Source organism: Chenopodium album, chromosome 16, assembly GCF_948465745.1.
Source record: "Chenopodium album chromosome 16, dcCheAlbu1.1, whole genome shotgun sequence".
Taxonomy (NCBI): Eukaryota; Viridiplantae; Streptophyta; class Magnoliopsida; order Caryophyllales; family Amaranthaceae; genus Chenopodium; species Chenopodium album.
The window spans coordinates 39,853,332-39,877,553 of record NC_137849.1 but is presented as its reverse complement, the minus strand read 5'-3'; the positions used below and the strand labels follow the sequence as shown (position 1 = coordinate 39,877,553).

At 34.8% G+C, this 24,222-nt stretch overlaps 5 protein-coding genes across 9 annotated transcripts; 1 reads left to right on the top strand and 4 right to left on the bottom strand.

Moving 5' to 3' along the window:
- Positions 1 to 984: 984 nt before the first annotated feature.
- On the bottom strand, positions 985 to 5,302 carry LOC145585280 (uncharacterized). Of its 2 annotated transcripts, none has more exons than XM_081641997.1 (5): positions 4,942 to 5,302; positions 3,325 to 3,914; positions 2,213 to 2,326; positions 1,789 to 1,875; positions 985 to 1,320 (listed from the first exon to the last, which is right to left on the bottom strand). In XM_081641997.1, exons 1-5 carry the CDS (start codon positions 5,191 to 5,193, stop codon positions 1,044 to 1,046), a joined length of 1,320 nt encoding a protein of 439 aa, XP_081498123.1. In that variant the 5' UTR covers positions 5,194 to 5,302; the 3' UTR covers positions 985 to 1,043. The 2 variants fall into 2 exon arrangements, with proteins under 2 accessions (XP_081498123.1, XP_081498124.1); XM_081641998.1 differs by having other exon boundaries at positions 2,240 to 2,326.
- Positions 5,303 to 7,948: 2,646 nt separating this feature from the next.
- LOC145585278 (uncharacterized) lies at positions 7,949 to 11,450 on the top strand. Of its 4 annotated transcripts, none has more exons than XM_081641995.1 (7): positions 8,609 to 8,837; positions 8,940 to 9,016; positions 9,137 to 9,313; positions 9,493 to 9,591; positions 10,062 to 10,304; positions 10,540 to 11,010; positions 11,173 to 11,450. In XM_081641995.1, coding segments are annotated over exons 1-6 (1,026 nt in total). In that variant the 5' UTR covers positions 8,609 to 8,836; the 3' UTR covers positions 10,969 to 11,010; positions 11,173 to 11,450. The 4 variants fall into 4 exon arrangements, with proteins under 4 accessions (XP_081498122.1, XP_081498121.1, XP_081498120.1 ...); XM_081641994.1 differs by having other exon boundaries at positions 11,168 to 11,450; XM_081641996.1 differs by lacking the exon at positions 8,609 to 8,837 and adding an exon at positions 7,949 to 8,172 and having other exon boundaries at positions 10,540 to 11,450.
- An 884-nt stretch (positions 11,451 to 12,334) lies between these two features.
- On the bottom strand, positions 12,335 to 16,114 carry LOC145585277 (2,3-bisphosphoglycerate-dependent phosphoglycerate mutase 1-like). The gene is made up of 9 exons (XM_081641992.1): positions 15,935 to 16,114; positions 14,689 to 14,969; positions 14,259 to 14,482; positions 13,666 to 13,784; positions 13,424 to 13,580; positions 13,246 to 13,347; positions 13,049 to 13,168; positions 12,790 to 12,850; positions 12,335 to 12,683 (listed from the first exon to the last, which is right to left on the bottom strand). The coding sequence occupies exons 2-8, from the start codon at positions 14,966 to 14,968 to the stop codon at positions 12,809 to 12,811; spliced, it is 1,044 nt and encodes a 347-aa protein (XP_081498118.1). The 5' UTR covers position 14,969; positions 15,935 to 16,114; the 3' UTR covers positions 12,335 to 12,683; positions 12,790 to 12,808.
- Positions 16,115 to 18,103: 1,989 nt separating this feature from the next.
- On the bottom strand, positions 18,104 to 19,309 carry LOC145584285 (uncharacterized). The gene has a single exon (XM_081641158.1). It carries the CDS (start codon positions 19,307 to 19,309, stop codon positions 18,104 to 18,106), a length of 1,206 nt encoding a protein of 401 aa, XP_081497284.1.
- Positions 19,310 to 22,479: 3,170 nt separating this feature from the next.
- Positions 22,480 to 24,222, bottom strand: LOC145586498 (major pollen allergen Lol p 11-like). Its single transcript, XM_081643342.1, has 2 exons — positions 24,011 to 24,222; positions 22,480 to 23,050 (listed from the first exon to the last, which is right to left on the bottom strand). The coding sequence occupies exons 1-2, from the start codon at positions 24,165 to 24,167 to the stop codon at positions 22,719 to 22,721; spliced, it is 489 nt and encodes a 162-aa protein (XP_081499468.1). The 5' UTR covers positions 24,168 to 24,222; the 3' UTR covers positions 22,480 to 22,718.

The following is a 24,222-nucleotide window of genomic DNA, read 5'->3' as shown; positions in this document are numbered from 1 at the left end:
TTGCTGAAAACATTATCAGCAATCATATAACCCAGGTATTCAGGTAATACATGAGTTCACAAATAAAAGAAAAGTGATCTTCAATTCTCAGCATAACAAACGCACAAGAATCACCACTAATGTTCTAATGTGCTAAGAAGTCCATCATTTGTTATAGGTAGGAAATTACCATTTACAAATTACATGGGATCCTAAGGTGCCAATCATGAACATGAGAACGAGGCCCAAATTCAGGTATCAGGTTATCCAAGAGTCCTGAACAAACTTACCAAATTTATAAAAGGCCGAAAGGTTTATACAGTTGAATATGGTCTCAAGTTCTCAACCACTCAGAAAGACATATTAAATTCACTCATCCCAAAGCAATCTCTACCAGAATCAATCATCAAGTTCCCAGAGCGCTCACATGGGCTCCACATGCTACGCATTGGTCTCAGAGTTCAGGACTGATATAATTGAGCAGACCAAGATTGTGGATTGTCATTATCATCAAAGTAATAAAGCAGGGGGTTGATGCTGGTAGATGCTGAATTAGCATCCTGTAATGCTATAAGCAAGACCTGAGGGCTCAAATGCACAGGTCCTTCGAAATAAGTGATAGGAATATAGGATTACAAAACAAACGTCTAGATGCAAGAGAGTCAACAGATATTGAAGTTGATGTCAGCCTCTGGGAGCACTAAAAAAAAGCTAATGATGATGGATTGGTAACAATCAAAGGCAGCGGCTATTTTCTGGTGCTGGGAGAAGAAAATTTACCATTTGAGAGTTGGGAGCACCAATAGTCAGCTGTGAGCTTATATGAATTACAATTCATACAGAGTTTATGTAGTTGAAGTGATGTGCCAATAACAAGCTCCTAAATTAGTTTTGAGCATTTCCTAGAGACTAGTGTTGATGTTAACTGATTTCTGATAGAACAGATCACATGGAGGGAAGATTAAAAAACTGTAAAGCATAAAGCATATGAACAAAATTCAGAAGTGAAGAAGATTTTTTTTTTTTCTTTTTCCAGGAAATAAAGCAAAAACGTGGAGGACATATCATCCAACATATCTTACATTCAGTCGATGCAGTAAAATTGTTATGACAGCAGGCGATATTGATAGAACAAAAATGGCGATAAATGAAACCACGACATGAGATTCTCTAGGGAGGGATAAATGCCTGACAACTACTGCTTCATTCCTTCTGAAAGTAGCAACAATAAAACCGGGATCATCCTTTGCTGTCCAGGCCAAAGCTGGAACTGTTACCTCACGTGTCCCATCAGGGTGTATAATATCGCAAAATTTATGGCTGTGAGCACTGAAAATTATCCTGCAAAGCATAGAAAAGAAAACTCTTTGTCACTCACTTGAAAGCAGTTTAAAAATATCTTACATGGATACTTCTTCCATGTCAGGTGTCTCTTTTGAGCACTTTACACTTCAATTTATGGAAAAAAATGAATATGAGAGACTTTTGTTCTATGATGATGTACCAATATTAAGTTCTTGAAGATGAGTATATGAACGCATAAGAAACTCAAAGACATAAAAAACCCAATATATATCATCAAAAGAGAGGAAAACTGATGGGGAAGGGTAATAAGACTAATAATAAGGGTACTCAGCAGTGTTTCTGTATCCATTCATTAGTCATACCAATAACTAGGAGCAATGTAATTGCACCAATTAAATCTAGGGTTCTAGACTATTATGGATTATTGAAAGAAGGAAGCAAACAAACAATTAAAAAAAAGGGAAGCAAGTAAGATGCTTTGAAGGTGCAAAACCATAGCAATACCAAGGTTTAAGTGCCTGAAAGATGTATTCAGATGCATTTGGTGGAATAGTGTGCAGCAAGTCATATGGTCCAGAATCGGTATCAGCCCTGAAAGCAGTTTAATGTCATATTAACTCAAAAACAACGAAATTCAATTGTTTGCAGAACTATAAATCAAGATTAAAAAAAAAAAAGTAGTGACAGGCTGTAAACCATAAAAATTCAAACCTGCAATATATCATCAAAAGAGAGGAAAACTGATGGGGAAGGGTAATAAGACTAATAATAAGGGTACTCAGCAGTGTTTCTGTATCCATTCATTAGTCATACCAATAACTAGGAGCAATGTAATTGCACCAATTAAATCTAGGGTTCTAGACTATTATGGATTATTAAAAGAAGGAAGCAAACAAACAATTAAAAAAAAGGGAAGCAAGTAAGATACTTTGAAGGTGCAAAACCATAGCAATACCAAGGTTTAAGTGCCTGAAAGATGTATTCAGATGCATTTGGTGGAATAGTGTGCAGCAAGTCATATGGTCCAGAATCGGTATCAGCCCTGAAAGCAGTTTAATGTCATATTAACTCAAAAACAACGAAATTCAATTGTTTGCAGAACTATAAATCAAGATTAAAAAAAAAAAGTAGTGACAGGCTGTAAACCATAAAAATTCAAACCTGCGATATATAATTAAAGAGGTAGAAAAATATACGGGAACAATTATTTTATTGATAATTTGTGGGTTACAACTCTCGTAGATCTCTTGATTCCTCTCTCCAAAGGGCTAGGATTTTGATATTTGTTTATAGTACGGGGCCTTGTCGGGTTAATCCCTACTATGTACCTACAATGTTTGGTAGTAGGGAGGAGATGGGTCTTTGTGACTTATTCCATCTAAACCTAATTAAACCCTAAAAACGACCCTCTTTATATAGAGTGTCATAGAGTAGTAAACAAGATATCTATCAAATATTCTAAGAGATTGTGAAGATAATATCTTATATTTTTTTTATATTATCTCCTTATTTACATATATCTGACACCTAATAATTAACAAAATTTCAGTGTCAACACAGGCAGCTGGCAACAAGAAGATACAACATAGATCCTCCTGATAAGTGCAACATTACGATACAAAATACATACAGCAAACTGCTGACAAAGCAGCATAAACTCTGTGAGTATGGATATCCGTATTTATTACTATTTAGCTTTAAATTTTTAATATAAGCCTATATGCCGTCCCCAACAAAGCATCGAGCAAAACAAAACAATCATAATACAAGTTACAGGTAAGGTTTCATTGTAACTTTTCAGCAAATTGGTTTATAAGCAGCATTCCAGTATCTCATCACATGTGACATGGAAGAACAGGAATATAGTAAATGAAAATGGTGATTTTAGACACCAAACATAGACCAAGATACACATGAACATGAATAATGAATCAAACTGATGGCAAATGCCGAGAATACAAGAGCTATATTATTTCCAAAAACTGAAAGGAAAGACAGGTGATCCCTTCAACTTATATAAACATCTGCAAGAAAACTCACCTCCATAGTAATTTCAGACTGTCTGGAAGAGAGTTCCAAATGGCACTGGAGCTGCTCTCTTGATTGCAGTAGCTATTTGATATTTGTTGCAAGGGGATATGAAGCAAAAGGACAGGGCCAGATTGCGGTGAAGCGGGATTATCTCTCCATCTTTGCTGATAGGAAGCTTCGTCAGCAGCATTCAATTTGACTGATTGTTCTCCATCTTCAGATTGTGTTTGTAAGTATGCACTTTCTGTTTCAATAACTGTCTCAACATCTGACAGAAGTTCATTGTTGCCACAAAGCAATGCCATGGCATTGATTGAGATGAAACTAACATTGCTTATCCCAAAGCTACCACAGCCTCCACGATTCAGCTCTGGGAAACTGCTAGCAACCCGGCGCACTAAGCTGGCCTTCAACTTACTACATTCTCCAATATCCCTGTCACCCAGAGTCACATGAAAAGGCAGGTGAAGATAGGGACCTAGAATCCTTTCAAATTGCTCTACCACAGATGACCATTTTTTACTCGTCAACTCAAATCCTTTAGCGGAAAGATCTCCAAGGACTAAAAGTATATCAGGCTTCAAAATATCAAAAGATTTCTGCTTCAATCATAGTAGCTGATGTTATTAAAGATGAACTAGTTAGAGCTGAAACTAACATAAAGGGATCACACAACTTATACAGACAACTCAAAACTATACATCATGTCTAGTTAAAGGTAGCTTTCGAAAGAAACCCCCACTTATCCCTAATGTATAGACAACTTATATGCATATGTTTATCTTCTATAACATAATTGAATAGAATGAAGATCCTTCAAAGCTCTGAAGAAAATTCTGTCACATAAAAAGTCAGGACACGGATCCTCAAGTAGCTTGAAGTACAAATTTGTCTACCATAAACTAACAAAGGTAAAATAAGTCCTCCTATCATAACCGAGCTATGATGATTTTCGACATACAATAGACACAGGATAGTCATTTAACTTAGGTACATTCAAATTCACAATGCAAGTCATTCAATAGAACAATCTTCTACGTCCCGTTTTTTATCAAATGATCAAAACCAATCCTTTGCATAAAGATAAACTAAGTTGACATAAGGTCAGACAACTCATAAACTAGAATTTGGGAACTTTTCATGATCAAGCAGCAATTTGTTGATTATTTTTATAGAATTAAGCATTATGATTATAATATTTTACTCCTAAATTAAGCACCAATCTAATGGACTTGGCAAGCTATGACTTATAAGTATCTCATATCAGTATGTGGTATGTCTGCCAAAGTCAAAGCTACCAATTTTCCCAAACATTCGGGTTTTAAACGAGGTTTCCGAACACATAAGAGTGTCGGGTATCCAACACGGGTACTTGAAGTAAAAAAATGAGCACATAGAGTATCAATATTTACATTGCAATAGTATAACTTACAATATAAAAAGGGATAAACCCAGTTCATCTTTCAGCAAATAAGGTTGAAGTTACCTATCATAACATACATAATCTAAGCACTTTACACGAAAATCCATAAATAGCAAACTTCAAGGAACAACTAACATTGAATTTTGCAAAAACTAAACAACTGAAAAAAGGGCAAATTCAAAAGATTAGGAGAAGGAAAATACCGAGAAGAATTGGGACAAAAAGTAGTCTTTGAAGAACAAATCGAAGAATGAAGAATCAGAACCGCGTAAGAGTAAATTGGAGACAAGAATGGCTGTTAAATCTTCATGATTATGGTCAAAATCATCGAAAAGTGTTTGATTGGAATTAGCATTTGCAATTTTGCAAGAGGGAATGGTAATTTGATGTTGGTAAATGTCAAATAATGTAGCAAATAATGTCACTGATAATATGATTTTCCAACTATTTGACATTTTTGGGGAGTTCAGTGATCAATGAATCATTAGTAGAAGAGGAGAGAGAAAGTGAGTGATTACAGGGTGATGGCTGAGATATAGTTCAGCCTGAATTTTCTTTTCTGGTCGTTGACAACTGATGAACTGAGCACAATCTCAATGCTAGTTCCCCAAGGTAGGCCACGCGGCCGCACCCCACACCAACACAATAAGATAAAAGATAGCTCTGACCGTGTCAGGTCCACGTACTTTGAGGTTAGTTAGGCCTGGCCCATCGCTCGGCCACGAGTTTCGTGCTTGACCAAAGTTTTCTAAAAGTTGGTCCGTGCACGGGCCAAGCCTATGTGTCATCATGTCGGGTTTGCGTGTTTAAGCAAAATTACATTGAATTTAGCATGTTTTGTCATGCCATGTCTTTTCGTGCATCCCCCAATAAAAGCGACCCAGGTTTGACCCACGGCCCACACGCATAGTACCGTGCTGTGCTGTGCTTTTTTTATGCTAGGTCGTGCCGGGCCTCGAGCCGGCCCGACCAATGCCATCTTTATAGAAAGACCAACGGTGACAGGTAGGTTTGAGTTCGGGTTATTTTCAGGTCGGATTGTTTTTAGTTATGGGTTTAGAAAATTTAGCTATGACCTTGAACGAAGGACAATGTAGAATTGTAGATATATAGTTACAGTTATGACTTAGAAAATTACTCTGTATACTAAAAGTCTTTAGCATAACGTGTTAGATATTCAAGAATAGAGGGGATAAAACTACTTTTGTTCTTTTTTAGTTGACATGTTTCTTTTTTATATATTTGTCAATGCACAAAATATCTCTAATCTCCAGTGAGAAAATTATAAGAAGTTTGATATTATGAAAATATACATTAAGATGCTTTTAAGTTGTTAACAAGATCCAAATCTATATCTATCTATACTTATTTATTAAAAAGCGTTAACGTTTATGTGCCACGTGGCACCCTCGCCATGTCATCTTTCAACTATGAGCATATTCTAATAAAAACTAGCGTGTGGCCCGGGTGATGCCCCAGGTTGTTAGTTTGTGCTTGTTTAATTTGCTAATCAAATTCGACTGTTTAGATAGTAAGACTTGTTGGTTTTGAGTTTAAGTCTTGCTATAAACATCGTTTAGTTGTCAAACTCAATCATTACATAATGGAAACAAATAGTATAATAAGACACAAATTAACTTTTTAAAGTTAACTATAATTTTGTTGGATAAAAAAACATAATTGATAAATGGCTAAGATAGTAAGACTTTTAACTTAAGACTTGTTGGTCTTGAGTTCAAGTCTTGTTACATGTCATGTTTATAATGACACATGTGGCGCATATTGCTGACATGTCGAACTCATAACCACAAAAATATGCATTAAGTGGCCATAAAGGGATCACACAACATATTGCTGACACGTGGAAGATATTCTGTTTTAGGAACGCTTTTTAATATATAAGTATAGTATATCATGAGATTCGAACTCATAACCACAAAAATATGCATTAAGTGTCTTACCATCTCATCCATATATTAATCATGCTTTTATACTTGACTCATAAATATATAACTATATGGATTGGATGGAGATCTGAACAGTTAATAAATGCAATTCTTTTAAAAAAAATAAAAATAAAAAATTGACCCTATTATTTGCTAATTATGCTAATCGAGGTAATACATACAAGCAAGAAAATTTAACTATTGTTATAAATTAATTTTAGTTATTTAATTATTTTGATAATAATTATGTTTTTATTTTCATTATATTATAAATTTTAAACAAAGGACATGTTTATATAATTTTTTTTGACAGGATCACATTTGTATATTTAATCAATACTTGTTCCATAATTAATTTATTCAAAGGTTTAATGAAAAACTATTATAATTATAAACAATAATGAACAAATAAATAATAAAGAGTGAACCTGTTTCTTTTTTTTTTTTTTTTTTTGACAAAAGTGAACCTGTTTATTCATTTACAAGTATTCAAAAAAAAAAAACCAAGCATCGCGTGAGCCACACACTAGTTATTATCTAAAATAGAACGACGATAGCATTTAATATTTACCAAACATTTTTATGCAATCCACTATTTATAACATTTTAGTCAAACCAACTACTCGTATATCAATCAGCTACTAAGCTAATGACTAAGGGTCTGTTCACTTCTGCTTAATTTCAGTTCAGCTCCAATCAGTTCAGTTCAACTCCTAATTTCCTTCTCATAAAATATTCATTTCAGCTCTATTCAATTCGGTTCAGTTCAACTCATTTCAGTAAATGAGAACAGGCCCTAAACATGTCCAAAAGAACTAAAGAAGTGAGTTCATAAACGGAAGTTTTGACATAATCCATGTGGGTATCAATTTTTTTTTTAATTTTTTTATTTTAAGTTAGATTTTGGAAATAAAAACAAAAATTGTAATTGTTTGGTTTTGTAAAATGTATATTTAATTGATACTTTTCGATAAAAAATCCTAATAATAAACACTAATTACGGTATAATGACACATACTTCAGCTACCATATAACATATTATCATAATTCCCTATCAATACAACCGAAATCCATGTAATACAAAGTTTAAGTCGTATAAAGTGTAATTAACTAAACCATCAAAACCTGCTCTAATTATCTCAAACTTTACCACCTAAACTAGCTAATTCGACCATCTCGATTTTTTTTTTTTTAGTAAAAATAAATGAAGGCATCCAAGATACGAACGTGTACGGTTGACTAAGAAAAAGGGCCACAACCCAAAACCAAAACAAAAATGGACAAATAGAAAAAAGTTAAGAGAGACAAGTCCAACAACAAAATCACCAATAACTCAAATTCAATATTCATGCGTCCTTAATTCTCAATATTACTACAACTTCTCAACATATCACATGAAACCCAGCCCTTCATCTTCTCCTTCACATCATTTTTCTCTCTTTCTAGCTTTTACACTCAGTCTCTGCAACAACAAACAATTTTCATAAGGTTTACTTCTTTTTCTTCGTTTTTAATTAATGCACATTTTATGTTATTTTCTGTTTTTCTTTGTTTGGCTTGATTATGTTTATTATACATGTTATTACACCCACTTTGAATAATTGAATTATGATGATTATGTTAATCAGATTTTCTTGTTGGTCAAACCTTTGATTGAGGGGTTGTTGACTGTTTGTATGATTTCCTGTTTCATTGCTGATTTTGGATTTTGAAATTGAGTTTGAATTTGAATTTGAATTTGACCAAAGGGTTATTAGATTAATCTGGGTTTATTTTATTATAATTTATTTTTTGATTTTTGGGTTATTGGTTGCCATTTTAACTTAAATTCAGTCAACCCTTCAAAAATGAAAGAAAATAATAATATTATAATTTGATCATATCAAGTTTGATCAATATGGATGTATTAGACTGTAATTTTGGCTTATATGAAATATAATCGAATAAAATCTGCAAGATACGTACCAAAGATTTTGAATGGTTTTTATTTCTTGTTTTATTAGGGTAATCAGCTCTCAGCTATGCCTTGATCACTATCCATAAACATATAGTACCTTATATTTCATGAAATGACCAAGACAACTATTAAATGGTTGAATTTCTACGACATTAACATTATCCCAATACCTCTAATACGCTTTGAATTTACTCTAGTATGTCACAGATGTTGTATTTTTATAGTTTTCTTAAGTGGAATGATGATATTTATAACATATGTATTCCTAATTTTTTGATTGTTTTTGTCCATTCAATAGTGATGAGTACAAATTTGAAGAAGACTGCTTCTAATGCCCATGAACAATCTTTGCCACATGAAGAACAGCTAAAGAAGGTATTTTCCAGCATCATAAGCTCGTAGACTCGTGTTAATTCAATTAATTTTGCCAGGGGAGCTAACACAACCCTTCTGACATTGTTATATATGGGTTTTAATGGCGTTGAGTATTTGCAGATTGGTGAGGTAAGGGCGGCATTAAATCTGATCCCTGAGAAGCTGTCTAAGTTTTGCTCTGATGAATTAGTTTCAAGATACTTGCGAGCACGGAATTGGAATGTTAAAAAGGCCACAAAGATGTTGAAAGATTCTTTGAAATGGAGATTAGAATACAAGCCTGAACATATTTGCTGGGTATGTGGGTGCTCTTCTGGTCTGTACTTGTTTTGTCCAAAAATATTAACAACTGGTTGTAACTTGAGACTAAACAAATTTGCTGGGTATTTGTGTTCTATGCTCTGTACTTTTAATGTTTATAAATGTTGAAAATTGATTGTAACTTGAAGCTTTATATGTTGTTTTCATTGATTTAGGAAGATGTTGCTTGTGAAGCTGATTCGGGCAAAGTTTACAGATCAACTTCTGTTGATAAGGAAGGGAGACCTGTCCTGGTCATGCGTCCTAGTTGTCAGGTATCGTTTTCTTGTTGATGAGAAAGATGAGATGATATTTTTCATATGAATGTAGATCATGTAGGGTATGGTGGATCCGTGGATGTGTGCATTATGTGTTTGGTGGTCCGTGTAAGGTCATAAATGGGCTTGTTTTTTCTGCTTGTTTATTTCCTACAGGCTCCTCTGATATCATATTAAGCTTGCAGATGGAATATCCTTTGTGAGTTTGTGGATATGCATGCTAATATCCTAGTGGTAATGAAAAAGATGATGAATGGTTGTAATAAGTGGTAATGAAAATTATCAAAGAAGAACATCTATGGGCATTCGCTGAGCCTTGTTAAGACTATGATTTTAGTGGCGTTGTTCTTTGTGGCATCTGGCATGGAATTCATGTTCTTTCACTCTACTGTTTGAGAGGTTATCATTGTGTTTTATATACTCGCATACTTGTTAATGACTGGTTGATTTGGGTGTTTTTGTTGCAGAACACAAAGTCTGTATCAGGACAAATAAAATACTTGGTATATTGCATGGAAAATGCCATCCTACACTTACCACCTAATCAAGAGCAGATGGTCTGGCTGGTTGATTTTTGGAATTTCAATCTAACAAATATTTCAGTCAAATCAGCAAAAGAAACTGCTCATGTACTACAAAACCATTATCCAGAAAGATTGGGTGTTGCTGTTTTGTATAATCCTCCTAAGTTTTTCGAACAATTTTACAAGGTATTCCTTCCTTATCTGATAGCACTAATCCTTCCTGGACATCTTGTTGCTTATTTCTGCATGTCATGTTTTCTGGAGTACTTCAAAGGGCTCAAACCCTGTAATTGCTTTTCCTTTCTTACTTTGATGAAGCCGACATTTTGTGCAAGAATATACATGTATACTTTTCAAACTTAAAGTCCAGCTTAGATGGAGATATTTTGAATAATGCAACCGTGCCTCTATTTCATTCCAGTTAGTCAAACCTTTTTTGGAGCCTAAGACTCGGAAGAAGGTGAAGTTTGTTTATGCTGATGACGAAAATTCCAAGAAGATCATGGAGGAACTTTTTGACATGGACCATCTTGAATCTGCATTTGGGGGGAATAGTTCAGAAGGTTTTGATATTCAAAAGTACGCTCAAAGAATGAAAGAGGATGATGAAAAAAAGCGCTCTTACTGGGAGGAAGGAAATGATGCATCTGTTGCCTCCAGTCGCGGTGGTCTTATTCATGAGAGCTCACACTCACATAACGATGATCCATCTGAGGAGGAAGACTCAGAAAACGATGGCAGGTGTACTCCATCTTCATCAACCGCTGAGGATTCCCAATCCTCTACTCCAGATGCTGATTTGTCAGTGGCTAACATAAGCCTTGAAGATCCTGGACATATTAAAGCTTGATATGATAGCTAAGAGGCTAACATGAGTCCGATGAATCTCTTGGTATGATGTACTAACAATGTAGACCAAATTCTTGCGAATAATCCTTTCTTTAGAATCATGTATGCAAATATGCAATTCAAGTTTTGCTGCCTCATCAACAGAAAAGGGACTCTAATGGAATTTATGTTGATCCTTGACATGTTAATTGTTTACAAAGCGAAGCAGTGTGCACCTCAATCTCAGAAGAATACAACTGGGGAAGGGAGGAAAAGACCATCGATTTCAGAACCGGGTGTTGCCACAACCAACTTGCCATACCACAAATGAAGAATGCAACTATTCTGATTTACTCTATATGCCAAACTTTACTTGTGGATTTTTCATGTAAAATAATCCTTTGAAACTGTATTCAAACAACAGTGATTTTTCCTCAGCATTGTTCATTTTAGTTCTCACAAAGAGGTTTAAACATTTAATTAATAGTAAGTTTTTCCTTTCTACCTTAACTCTAATTAGGACTTCGTAATTACCTGGACACCTCTCGAATAGTCAAGTGGTCTCTCTTCTAAAAACTCTATGAAAAAGTAGAAGTTAGATATTGTCATATTGACAAGTCTTAGATACTTTGATTAAATAGGTTGGCCAATTCATAATGTCAAAGAAGACAATGACAGTTACTACATTATGTGAACAATGATCAATTTTTCCTGGTGAAATTTGATTCATTAGGACATACTCCCTCCATTTCAATTTGTTAGTCCCATATACTATTTTAGGCATTTCAAAAAGATCTACCCATATTGAATGTATTCCACTTTTGACTTAGTTTTTATTTCCTATTTTATACATATTAAATTCTGATTTGTTAAATTAATTGATTGTGAATTGATAACATGATTCTAAGTAAAGAAATTACTCCCTTGATTTATGCAATTAAGGCTAATGATTTCCTAAAAAAAATCAAAAAATTTAAATAAGGCAAAACTATTTATGAATTGTTTTTACTTTAATGTTAGATTCCAAATATTCTCCTTTTATTATTTTATGTAATTGATTTTATATGGGACTATCATATTGAAACGGATGGAGTAACTTTCACTGATTAGGTTGACAAAGAGGTGTTAAGAACGAAAACTTTCCACTAATATAAACTTCAAACTAGTTAACAATCTTACCACTACATATTTTCTCATACAATGGTTGCGTCACGTGACTATGCAACCCTCTCACAACCCTGGAAAAACAGGGGTGTATTATTGAGAAGTCAATTAAATAAAAATAGCTTTTAAAATTGTTTGATTGGTTAATAGGTAGGTAGTTGCTCCACATAGAATAAACAAAGGTATCATAGGATATATTCTATGCCAATTACAAGTTTACAACCTTCAAAAACTTCACCGTGTAACGTAGTCAGCATATACTGGAAACAAGCTGTAAGCTTGAGAATGTAGCTATAACATGGTTGTCAAAGCATCACTAACAAATTTTACAATTACAAAACAATAAAAGTATACTATGTATGTTATAGTTCCTTGCAAACCATCACAAGTGCCATACTGGCATATAACCCTAAAACTGAAGCCTAACAAACTAAAAAAAAGTAGCTGAAAAAACCAGCTATAAGATCTTTCAATCTAAGTTCATGTCGATATATCCACTTTTTTGTTTCTGCACTTTCAATTTATCTTCACGTCCAGCCAGTTGTGTGATTAAGGATTACCGGATGCAAAGGCCTACAAGAAACATATACACCAGAGCTAATCAGGACTGAGACCGCAAAACAGAACTAGATGTGACATGGATAATTTTTCAGCAGATAGCTAGGGGTTGAAGACTTGCCTAAAAATGAAATCGATAATCAGAGCATTTCATCCAACTTCTGCCTGTAAACAGCTAATCTCTGCAGCAGAAAATCATATACTTCAGTCATGGAACAAGGCATATGGTATGAAAGATTCAAAAATCACATTTCTAGTGCTTGCAAGTTGTAATCAAAGTGCAGTTGCATTTAATTGAATTAACACAGCTTCATGTCAAGAAGAATGTAGCTGAAACCAGCCAAGAGAACCAAAATGCCAAACAAAGAAGAATAGCATACTTTTGTGTATGCATAGACTCCTGCCTCAGTGGGTCCTACAGGGCTTCCTCTTCTCATAAACTTTCCTTCTTTGAAAATGTAAAGCAGGGGAATTCCAGTAGAAAGTTCAAGGCTGATAACCTGGACCAAATGGCTAAGTGATTAAAAGAGAAACACATGAAACCATTAAAAACCTTTTGAGTAAAAAACACACGCACCTCTTGAGATGTTAGTGCGTCAAGGTACATGATAATAGATCTTAGTGAATTTCCATGAGCAGCAATCATTATATTTTTTCCAGCTTGGAGTTGGGGTTCTATCTGCAAGTTGCATTTCAAGATCAGTTGATTGCTAAAATCATTTCCAGCAAAATAGTATCAAGGGAGAAATTAATACATTTTCTTTGAAATAAGCGACTGCTCTTTCAGCACACATTTCCAGACTCTCTCCATTTGGTGGAGGTATGTCATAACTACGACGCCACTCATGAACTTTCTCTTTCCCATATCTATCGGCAGTCTCTTGTTTATTGAGTCCTTGAAGCTCTCCATACCTGGAAAAGCACATACATTTTACATGTAACACATTGAAACAATTAAAACATGAAGACAAGAGCCAAAAAGAACCAGAGGCTTTACATTCTTTCATTCAATTGCCATGCTGTGACAACTGAAATTGACTGGCTTATTGTCTCCTCGCTATAAACCTCACTCCACTGCTTAGCTTGTTCACTCTCATTATGCATGATGATGGGCACCTGAAGGAGAGAGTAGTTATGCATAAGGTGAAGGTACATGAAAGCTACACAGGCATAAAATAAAATCCAGAGAGTAGATATGGAGGCAGTCCCCAGAAGCTCTAGCAAGACTCAAAGGCCTTTGGCCATAACAGTTCATAATCATATTCTGTTTATTGAAACAAAGGAAGTTTTGAGCCTTTTCATTTGGTCTTGAAAATGTTTGGTCAAATTTACAAAAATTTGAAGCTGTATTAACTACTTATTTCTCAGCTCTTCCACTCAAGGTTCTAAACCTAGCAATGGATTGTCTAGAATTCAAGAATCTCAATTACCCCAAGTAAGTTAAGCTTCCAGCACTCTAAGAGGTTCATGAAAAATTTGGGGCTCACCTCAATCATTTAAATGATCATGAGATCTAACAATAAAAAGTAAAAAATCCTAATGTATCCACAACACAACAACCATATAAAATCAAATCACACAGGACATTACCTTCCTGCGTCGATGCTGTGTCATGGCAAGCATGGCGGTCATCTGAGCACGAATCAGAGCAGATGTAAAAATCATATCGACAGGTATATTGCTGATCCTCTTGCCAGCCTCAATTGCTTCCTCAACGCCTTTCGTCGTTAATGGCACATCAACACAGCCAGTGAAAAGATTTTTCTCATTCCACATAGATTCACCGTGTCTTATCAGTATAAGAGATGCCTCACCTGTCAGTGAAATTCAAAAACAATTTAGAAGCTACTACAGATACAAATCATTCTCCAAAAACAAACGAAAAGGAAAGTATCACACAACAATGAAACTCAATGTATTCAGCCATCTGATCATGTATGCTGCAGAACTAACGAATTTTTCAGAATGCTACCAACCATAACTTCCTAAGGCAAAACCGACAAAAAACTAAACAGCTTACTTGGTTTCTTGGGTTTGTCATTGGTGAGGTCATCTGATGGCGATGAAATGGTATCCATAGCTGAGACTTGAGATGTTGAGGCCTGAATTACACCTGAACGCTTCTGAATGGAGCTGAAGCTGTCGATTGTTGAATGTCCAAGACTAAATTTGTTAACCTTTGGTAGAAACTTCACTGATGCATAGTGGGAATCATGATGGCAGCTAGAAGGCCCATAACTACAGCTAGGACCAGCAGATTGGATGATGCCAATAGTTTGTCTTAACACCATAGAAGCCATTCTGAATATTTTACATAAAACACTTTATATTATTGCCCATTTTGAATGCAAATTGCAGGAATTAAGATACTCAAGAGTAGCACATTGCACAGTTAATAACATTCAGCCATACAATAATGCGAACATTTGATTACGCAGTTACGCACATATGCTTAAGACATAAACAATTAATCTAACATAGCAACAAGCGCACATAAAGTTAATAACAAAAATCAAAAGCAGAGCAGCATAACAGGATAAAACATCTGCATACTTGCACATCGCATTAGTTCATTACACTCCAAGAATTTCAAATTCAGTCGGTCCCCACAATGAAATTACATCTATTTTCAGCATTATTACTCAAGAATTCAATATAACAAGATTATGCATATCACATCCGTTCATTCTACTCCAAGATTAACATATTCAGTAAATTACAACACATTAATACAGCAAATTTACGAAAGATTTCCACATAACAAGATTTCAACGCAAAAAATAATGTTTACAACAGTCATACTTATACTTCAAATAAAATCAAATTGCAAGCAACAATTATTACAAGAATGAACAAGATTAGTCCCATTTCAAAACAAACACTCATATAAAATTTATGGGCATAATACGTCACCAACCAAAAACATGTCATAACTTACATTTCAGATAAAACACAAATACCAAGAACTATACCCTCTGTCTGGAATTAATCGTCACGCTGATATCGAAATTTGAACTAGTGATGGGACAACTAAATCAAAACAGATGGCAGTACATCTACTTCAACATTTGCAACCCAGAAATTAAAACTGATAAACCCAACAACCCAATTAATCAAACTTGCAAATTAAAGTTCAAAGATCGATTTCATGTAAACAAGATAGAAATGGGTAGTATCCCAGAAATTTAAATGAAGAATAAAATAAAATAAAGCAAAAATGATGAAAAAAATCAAGAAAAAAAGAGTGAAAAAGAGAGAGATCTTACGAAAATGAAGGGAAGTAGCTCGAATATTCGATGAAACCGAGAGAAAAAAATGAGGGATTAAAATTTGTTGAGTTGTGAAGGTTGGTAGGAGAGAGAACGTTGACGAAGAGAAGTGAAATCGCGGGGTTTCGAATTTGGCAGACTGAAAGATAAAAAAAGTGTTACTTCTGATTATTATGGGAAATAAAATGATAGCAACTGGGAGTTTATATATATAGTCACCTGAAATTTACAAGGTTGTTGTAGATTTTGACGAGTTTTTTGGGTTTATTTGTCTGTCTCTGAGACTTTGAAGTGGGCGGAAGAAGGTGAAAGTGGGCTATTTCGCAAGAGTATATGCTATTTACCCTTTGGTAATATGCCCACGAGTCCTCCCGACTTTACAAAGCTCCCACGATTATACTTCCTTCATTTTTTTTATATATTTTTTTTTTTACTTTATAATTGTAATAGTTTGACTTTTTACACTTTTATATTATTTACTGTATGTGTTTCATTTTGATTAGCTTTGATAATTTATAACTATATAAAAATATAATCACGTGGGATCTTATTACATTCTCTCGATTTATACTATTTTAATATCAAATGTTTATAATTTTTGTCAAGAATTGATTTTCCTTAGTTTGTATTTCTGTATGACAAGGTTTATATACAACCTAAAAACATATTAGGGCATAAACTAGGCCCAAAAGCTAATTACAATATTAAGGCTTAACACCCCCCTCAAGTTGGAGCATGCAAGTCACAAATGCCCAACTTGTCGAGTAAATACAAAAATTGATGTTTGCTTAACGCCTTAGTGAAAATATCCGTTAGTTGATCCGTTGTCTTCACATACAACGGACGAACAATCCCTTCCTGAATTGCATCCCAAACATAATGACAGTCAATCTCAATATGCTTAGTGCGCTCATGGAAGACCGGATTCTGCGCAATATACAACGTAGATTGACTATCACATAACAAGTTCATCGCACGCGGATGCGAAACTCCCAAGCTGCCGAGTAGTGCCTTCAACCATTTTAACTCATCAGTGGCCTTAGACATCGAACGATACTCTGCCTCAACAGAAGATTTAGAAATAGTATCCTGCTTCTTAGTCTTCCAAGAAATAGGAGAACCACCAAGAAACACCAACCAACCAATAATCGAACGTTTCGTTAAAGGACAACTAGCCGAATTCGAGTCACACCAACCTGTCAAATGTAGATCGTAATCTGAACTCAATAGAATCCCTTGACCCAGACAACCCTTCAAGTAGCGAATTGTACGAAGGACTGCCTCCCAATGATCTTGACGAGGTTGTTGTATGAATTGGGATAGAATATGAACTGTGTATGCCAGATCGGGTCTAGTGAAAGACAAATAGATCAAACGACCCACAAGACGCTGATACATTTCGGGGTCTGCAATAGGAGGTGTCTCTGATTTTGCCAGAGTATGGTTTTGCTCAATTGGAGTACCTGCCGGGCGTGCCCCAAGTAAACCAGACTTTGCAATAATATCAAGAGTATACTTCCGTTGGCACAAAAATATGCCCTCCGGACTACGTGCAACCTCAATACCAAGAAAGTACTTCAACACACCCAAATCTTTCATATGAAAATAGTCACTCAAATATGATTTGAATTGTGAAATTGCAGAAGAAGTATTTCTAGAAACAATCAAATCATCAACATATACAAGAACACTGAGGTGGACCGACCCTTGATTCAGAGTAAAAAGAGATTAGTCAGAATACGATTGTGTAAAACCATACCTTTTGAGAGAGCCGGCCAATTTGGCAAACTAACACCTTGGTGCTTGTCGAAGACCATACAAGGATTTCTGTAAACGACATACCAAGCCAGGCCGTGAGCCATGGAATCCAGGTGGAGGCTTCTTGTACACCTCCTCATCAAGGTCACCGTGAAGAAAAGCATTGTGGACATCCATTTGATGCAATTCCCAATTTTTCGCAACAACAACCGCTAAGAATGCCCGAACTGTGACCATTTTAGCAAAGGGAGCAAATGTTTCATTATAGTCAAAACCCTCAACTTAATGATTGGTAAATATAACAAGGCGAGCCTTTGATCGTTTAATTGTTCCATCTGAATTATGCTTCACCTTGTAAACCCATCTGCACCCGAGAGCTTTCTTCCCTGGAGGTAATTCTTCCATTTCCTAAGTCTCATTATCCTCTAAGGCACAAATTTCTTTTTGCATAGCTTTTTTCCACCCCTCGTGTTGCATTGCCTCTTTGAAATTTCGAGGCTCAACGGTCGTGTCTACAGCTGCAATAAATACACGGTGTTGCATAGAAAATTTTTCACAATTCACAAAGTGTGCTAAAGGATAGGGAGTACCTGAGGAGCTTGGATGTAGAGGTGAACTTGGTGCGATAGATGGAATCATAAGAGATATAGTATGTGCAACATAGTCACGATTCCAACCCGGAGGATGTTGATCACGTTGACCGCGACCCAAATCGACAGTAAAAGAAGATGAGCTCAGACCAGCCATGAGGTTGCTGTTCGAGGCAGCGCCAGTAGCAGCCGCTGTGTTGCTGGCAAAGGCAGTGGAGGCAGCAGTAGCTGCTGTGCTGCCGGCAGACGCAGGGGAAGCAGTGGCAGCCGCAGCCTGGCTGCGGTTAGTGGTGGATACCACAAGCTGGCTGCGGTCCAGCCTGTTAGAGACAGCAGTAGCAGCATCAAGTTCAGCAGTAGGGGTGGGGGGTTCTGCTGGAGGAATGTCGGGATCAAGGGAGGTCTCACCCACCTCTAATACATGTTCCAAGTCATCCAAGAAATCCGAATCAATCTCCTCATTATTTTGTTCGAAATTTTCGAACTGTTTTTGTGTATCAAATGGGAACTCCGTTTCATGAAATTGCACATCACACAACACAAAAATATTACCCGTCTCAAGATCATATAATTTCCATCCCTTTTTGCCATGAAGGTAGCCAATAAAGACACACTTTTTACTTCTAGGAGCAAATTTGTCAGATTTGGATTTCTGATCATGAGCATAACAAAGGCAGCTAAACACCTTTAGTTCATCAAAATTCGGTTCTCTACCAAATAACACTTCATAGGGTGTTTTGTTGTGAAGCAATCTAGATGGGGTACGATTAATAAGATAAATTGCCCCAAGCACACAGTCACCCCAAAAACCAATAGGCAAATTCCCTTGAAACATCAAAGCACGAGCCAGATTCAAGATATGTTGATGTTTCCGCTCAACTCGTCCATTTTGTTGGGGTGTCCCAACACAAGAAGTTTGAAATAGAATGCCATGTTCACTAAAATACAGAAGTAGGCATTTGAATTCTGTACCATTGTCACTCCGGACACATTTCACAGTCACATCAAATTGAGTCTTAGTCATAGCAAAGAAGGAACAAAAAGAAGAGAAAACTTCGGTTTTGTCATTCAATAAATACACCTAAACACCCCGTGCTCACATATTGGTAATTAAAGATATTAACGATTGAAATCATGCATAGGCAAACATGAAAAGAGAAGTGTTGCAACTTGCAACTATAAAGAAACAAGGAAGTATTTCTTTTAAATTATACTCATATGTATTGTTATATTAGACTTTTATATTGTATTCATGTTAATAAAGATCGATATTATATACACAAGAAAATATATTATGCATAATAAAAATTGGAAAAAATTGAAAAGAATAATCTCACATTTGTAACATGTTTAAAACAATATCACCTTTAATTAATCTGGAAATAATTTCAACTTTACCCCCCATCTGGAAATAAACCAGTTACTATTTCGAACATATGGCATAAAGGTGAAATTATATCCAAATTAATCAAATGGTGGGATTGTTTTGAGAAAATGTGACAAACATGAGATTATTCTTTTCAATTTTCCTTTTTGAAAATTCGACCTACTTTACATTTGTGTGGTGTTTAATGTGCATCTTTGATCACTAATATCTTTGATAATGTATATAAATAATTATAAATTCTAAAATGTGGATATTTGAAAATTTTACACTACCACAAGTCTAATAAATTAAAATCTCACATGCTAATTTTACTTCTTTTGTACAAATTAGATCATAAAATATAGTCAAATTTTTTTTTAAAATTGACTATAAAAATAGTAAGTGAGTCGAATTTTCAGAAAATAATATTAATGCATAAATAAGGTGAATATAAACATAGCTTAGTTTTACTCATTTAAATATCAAAATTCAACTTGTTATCATTCCCTTTTACCAAGTACTTCAAATTATAATCATTCAATGGAAGCAATACCACATGTTGGCCAACCTACCTCGGGCTGGCAATGAAGGAGGGAAGAGTTACAAACTTACAATACTTGTTAGGTGGCACTTGGTAGCAAACTTGAGAAACTAGAATTTAGTGCGCATCTTTAAAATTTGGTTGATTGAACTTAGCCTTTCACAAACGAAAAAAGACCAAAAGTTGTGCTTGTGCATTTTCAGAGGGACTAATCAATTAAGTAGTGCTTACCAAACTTAGCAACCCTTCATATTTACCAAACAAAATCTAGTCGTCTATGTTATACTACCTACCTACCTAACCCTTTAACACATGCATCATAGATTATCTTGATAGAATATAGCTCAAATTTTACGTGTATTTTTTCTTCTAAAATTTTATAAGTAGAACAAATACTACGTAATATTTTCCATATAAAAATATTTTAAATAGCCAAATTAAAAATAAATAAATAAATAAAAACTTCTATCATTTCTTTAAAATATTAACAATTTAAGCATTAACAATGATGTAGCACACAACTCATGCAAATTAAAAATAACACTTTTTTTTAACACAAAATTGACAATACAAATTACAAATGGAGGTGAGAAGATTCAAATTTAGGACCTATTGTACACAGTTCATCAATCTTACGTGGTAATCAATAAGCCAAAACCTGATCAATTGTAGTATTGTAATTTAAAAATGCAACACGTGATAATTTGGTTTACATCACTGCATCACACAATGTTCAGTGGAATACTGGATGTGCTAATGAATATTGCTCTATTGTTTCGAGTGAATCGTGATCTTCCTGGTAAATAGGATTATATGAATATCACTACTTGCGGACATGTTTTTTTGTTCTCCAATTTTAGCTGGCAATCTCTCTTTAATTTCATCGACGAAAATGAGATTAGTTGGTGGATCAATGATTATGTGAGTATCATGAACATTTATGATTTTGTGGTTGAAGCAATTTTCTTTAACCTATCAAATTGTTCAAAACGGGCTTACTTTCTACTCCTCAATTTATTTATTTTTCAATTTTTTTGTTGTAATAAATAAGAAAATTAGAAAAAGAAAGTGTCAAAAAGTGTTTAAACCCAAAATTCTTAGGATTATTTGATCTAATAAGGGGTTTCATATTTATTTTCGTTTATGTTTGGATAGTTACATTTTTCTTCCGTATTATGTAGGGGAAGGCTCATCGCTCGTGGAAAATTTAGATGTTGATGAAAGAGTTCAAGAAGCTACTTCAATATTTCACCTCTATTGATTCCTGTCACATTTACTGAGCACGTAATAGAACAACCACTATCTTATTTCTCTGGGTCAATTTTTACAAGCTCATCAATATATCAATTTGTTTATCAATAGTAAATTTTCTTTTTATTAATTTTCTTTTTATCAATAGTATTGAGAGACGACTATCCAACTTCTTGTTAACCTTTCCTTTGAAAAACTAAATGTAAATAATTCTCTTAAGAAATGCAACCATAACCAAATTAACCATGATGAAGCTTATTATCTTGCACTTTATTAAATTAGTAAGGGTGTTAGGCTCCTACTAGCTCAATTTAAAGATTCTTGCACAAAATAACATGAAAAATCGTGTATATGGTAGCTTTCTGTAATTGCTTATTTTTAATATAGCTTATTTTTATTTTGATCATTAATGATAGCCCTTTATTATCAAAAACTTTGTATATGCTGCCTTACTAAGCCTAATATTATGAGTCGGTTGGTTTTATGTTAATATGTATATTTGGCATGTATATTTTAAGAGTTTTAGGTAAGTTGGATTTCCTTTGTATTGTACTATATTGTCGTGAAGGCTTAAGCCGTTTTTTCCGATTGACTTTAACAGTTTAACATGGTAATATGGTATAATTTCTAGAGATTTTTTTTTGGATCCTGATTTGTTCTTCAAATTATTTTCTTTAACAAACTCCATAATATTACTAATTGCAACTTCGAAATTTTAGATAAATTTGAGGTTGAATGATTACTAAGTTCAGCGCCATTTTTAAAAACATTTGGTGAGGATTATTATTGACATTTTGGCATAAATTAAAAAAAAAAAAAAAAAGATAGTTATAAGCTTATAACCATAATTTTACTAAGTGCAACTTCAAAATTTGAACAAAGCAAGAATTGATTGGTATAACCTGAAAACATCCTTCATATTTGGAAGCCAAATGAAGATACTACCAGTTCACCACACTGGTTAGGAATGCCCGTCAACTGAGATGTTGATGGTTCAATTCTTCTTATTTATAGTGTTTGTGCCTTCTTTACCATCTAAAAGAACAAAGATTTAATAAATACTGTTGATGATTCTACTTACTGATACAATATAGTTCCAGATAATTGAAATAGGGAACATTCATACCACTAAAACCAATCACAAAGAATACAAATGTGGCTCATCTTAGGTAGTTAGGTAGAATGGTAGATAATTAACTAAGCGATGAGCATAATAAGGCATTACATACTTAGATACTACCGAGCCAACATGCTCTCACAAGACGAATCTAAAATCTATACTTCATCTTCGGTGAGCTCATATTGCTGCATCAGCTGGGAACAGAAACTCATGGGTTCCTCCACGGTGAATCCCAAGTTGTTGGCAAATCGGTCGTTAGAAACCTCACCACTGTTGCTGGTGAGGGAAACACGGGAACGATCACGTCCTGGGTCAGCCAATTTGCAGTTGGCGTGGGGGCTGCTCACTAGCATGGTGTCACAAACATTGTCCTTCTGGTCATTAGCCACGAAGATCTTGTATGAACCTGTGGCATCGGTGGTTGCTTCAGCATGGTAGAGGACCTTCTGTGTGTGTCTGTGGCGGCATTCCAACTGCACCTTCACATCTGAAATCGAAAATCAACATTCCATATTAGAAATCATGCATTGCTCTTGATCCCTGATCCCTGATCCCTGGTAACTGACCTTGTCTTAAAGTAGGCAACAAATGGAGTTTAGACTAGTTTTATGATGATGTTAATTCATTAAACTCCAAATAAAAGCCAATAGTAAAATCAATTAATCATTCATACATTATCAATTCGTATAATCACTTGTACTATGCCTCGACCACATGAATGATCAACCTGACAATTAGTTCAAGATGGAATGATTCCAGGACTTGTGAACTAAATTGTCACACCTTTAATTAATACGCCGAACTCTCTAATCCCTATATTGGTTCAATTGGATAACAGGATGTTGAATCACCTCTAACTACATTGATTTTAGTAAAACCATGTCAAGTCCTTGATAACGAATGAATCGGGATAGTAAGATCATGTCACATCTTTGATAATGAGCGAATCGGGATAGTAAAATCATGTCATATCGTTAATTATCGACATAACAAAATGCCATATCTCTATCTACGACCGGATCGGGACAACAAAAGCATTCGTTGCAATACAGAGAGTGCATCATTAACAAACAATTGTTACTCGTAGTAATTCAATTACATCAAATGAAAAGTGAAGGAACCGTATAAATAAATAAATCCACAATAATCTCAATCTCAATCTCAATCTCAATCAATTTACTCCATTACCAAAAGTATTTAATTTAATCAGTAATTAGTCAAACACAAGTCAATTCCAGTAAAATAAATACAACTTGTTTAAACATACTCAAGATCGTGACAGTACTACACTTGCTTTAATTACTTATACAATACATTTTAAAGATAAACAAATACAAAAATCACATCAAAACACAACAAATCCAAGCAAACAACAATAATATAAAGTAGATCTAACACAAAAAAAATGAAGAAAAAGTAGTAGATCTGGAAAAAGAGAGAGACGAACCTTGAAGATAAGTAGAAGCGGGGGTTTCAAACCCAGCCTTACAAGGGTCACAGTAGACGCGACCACGAACACAGAAAGGCGATTTCTCAGGCCTAGCAGCAAAAGCAATGGCAGGAAGAACACAAAGTAGAGCAATTACAGAAATAATCTTAGCCATTGTTGTTTTTGCTTGAATGAATTTCTTTTGGGTTTGGTTTTATGGAGGAGAGAGA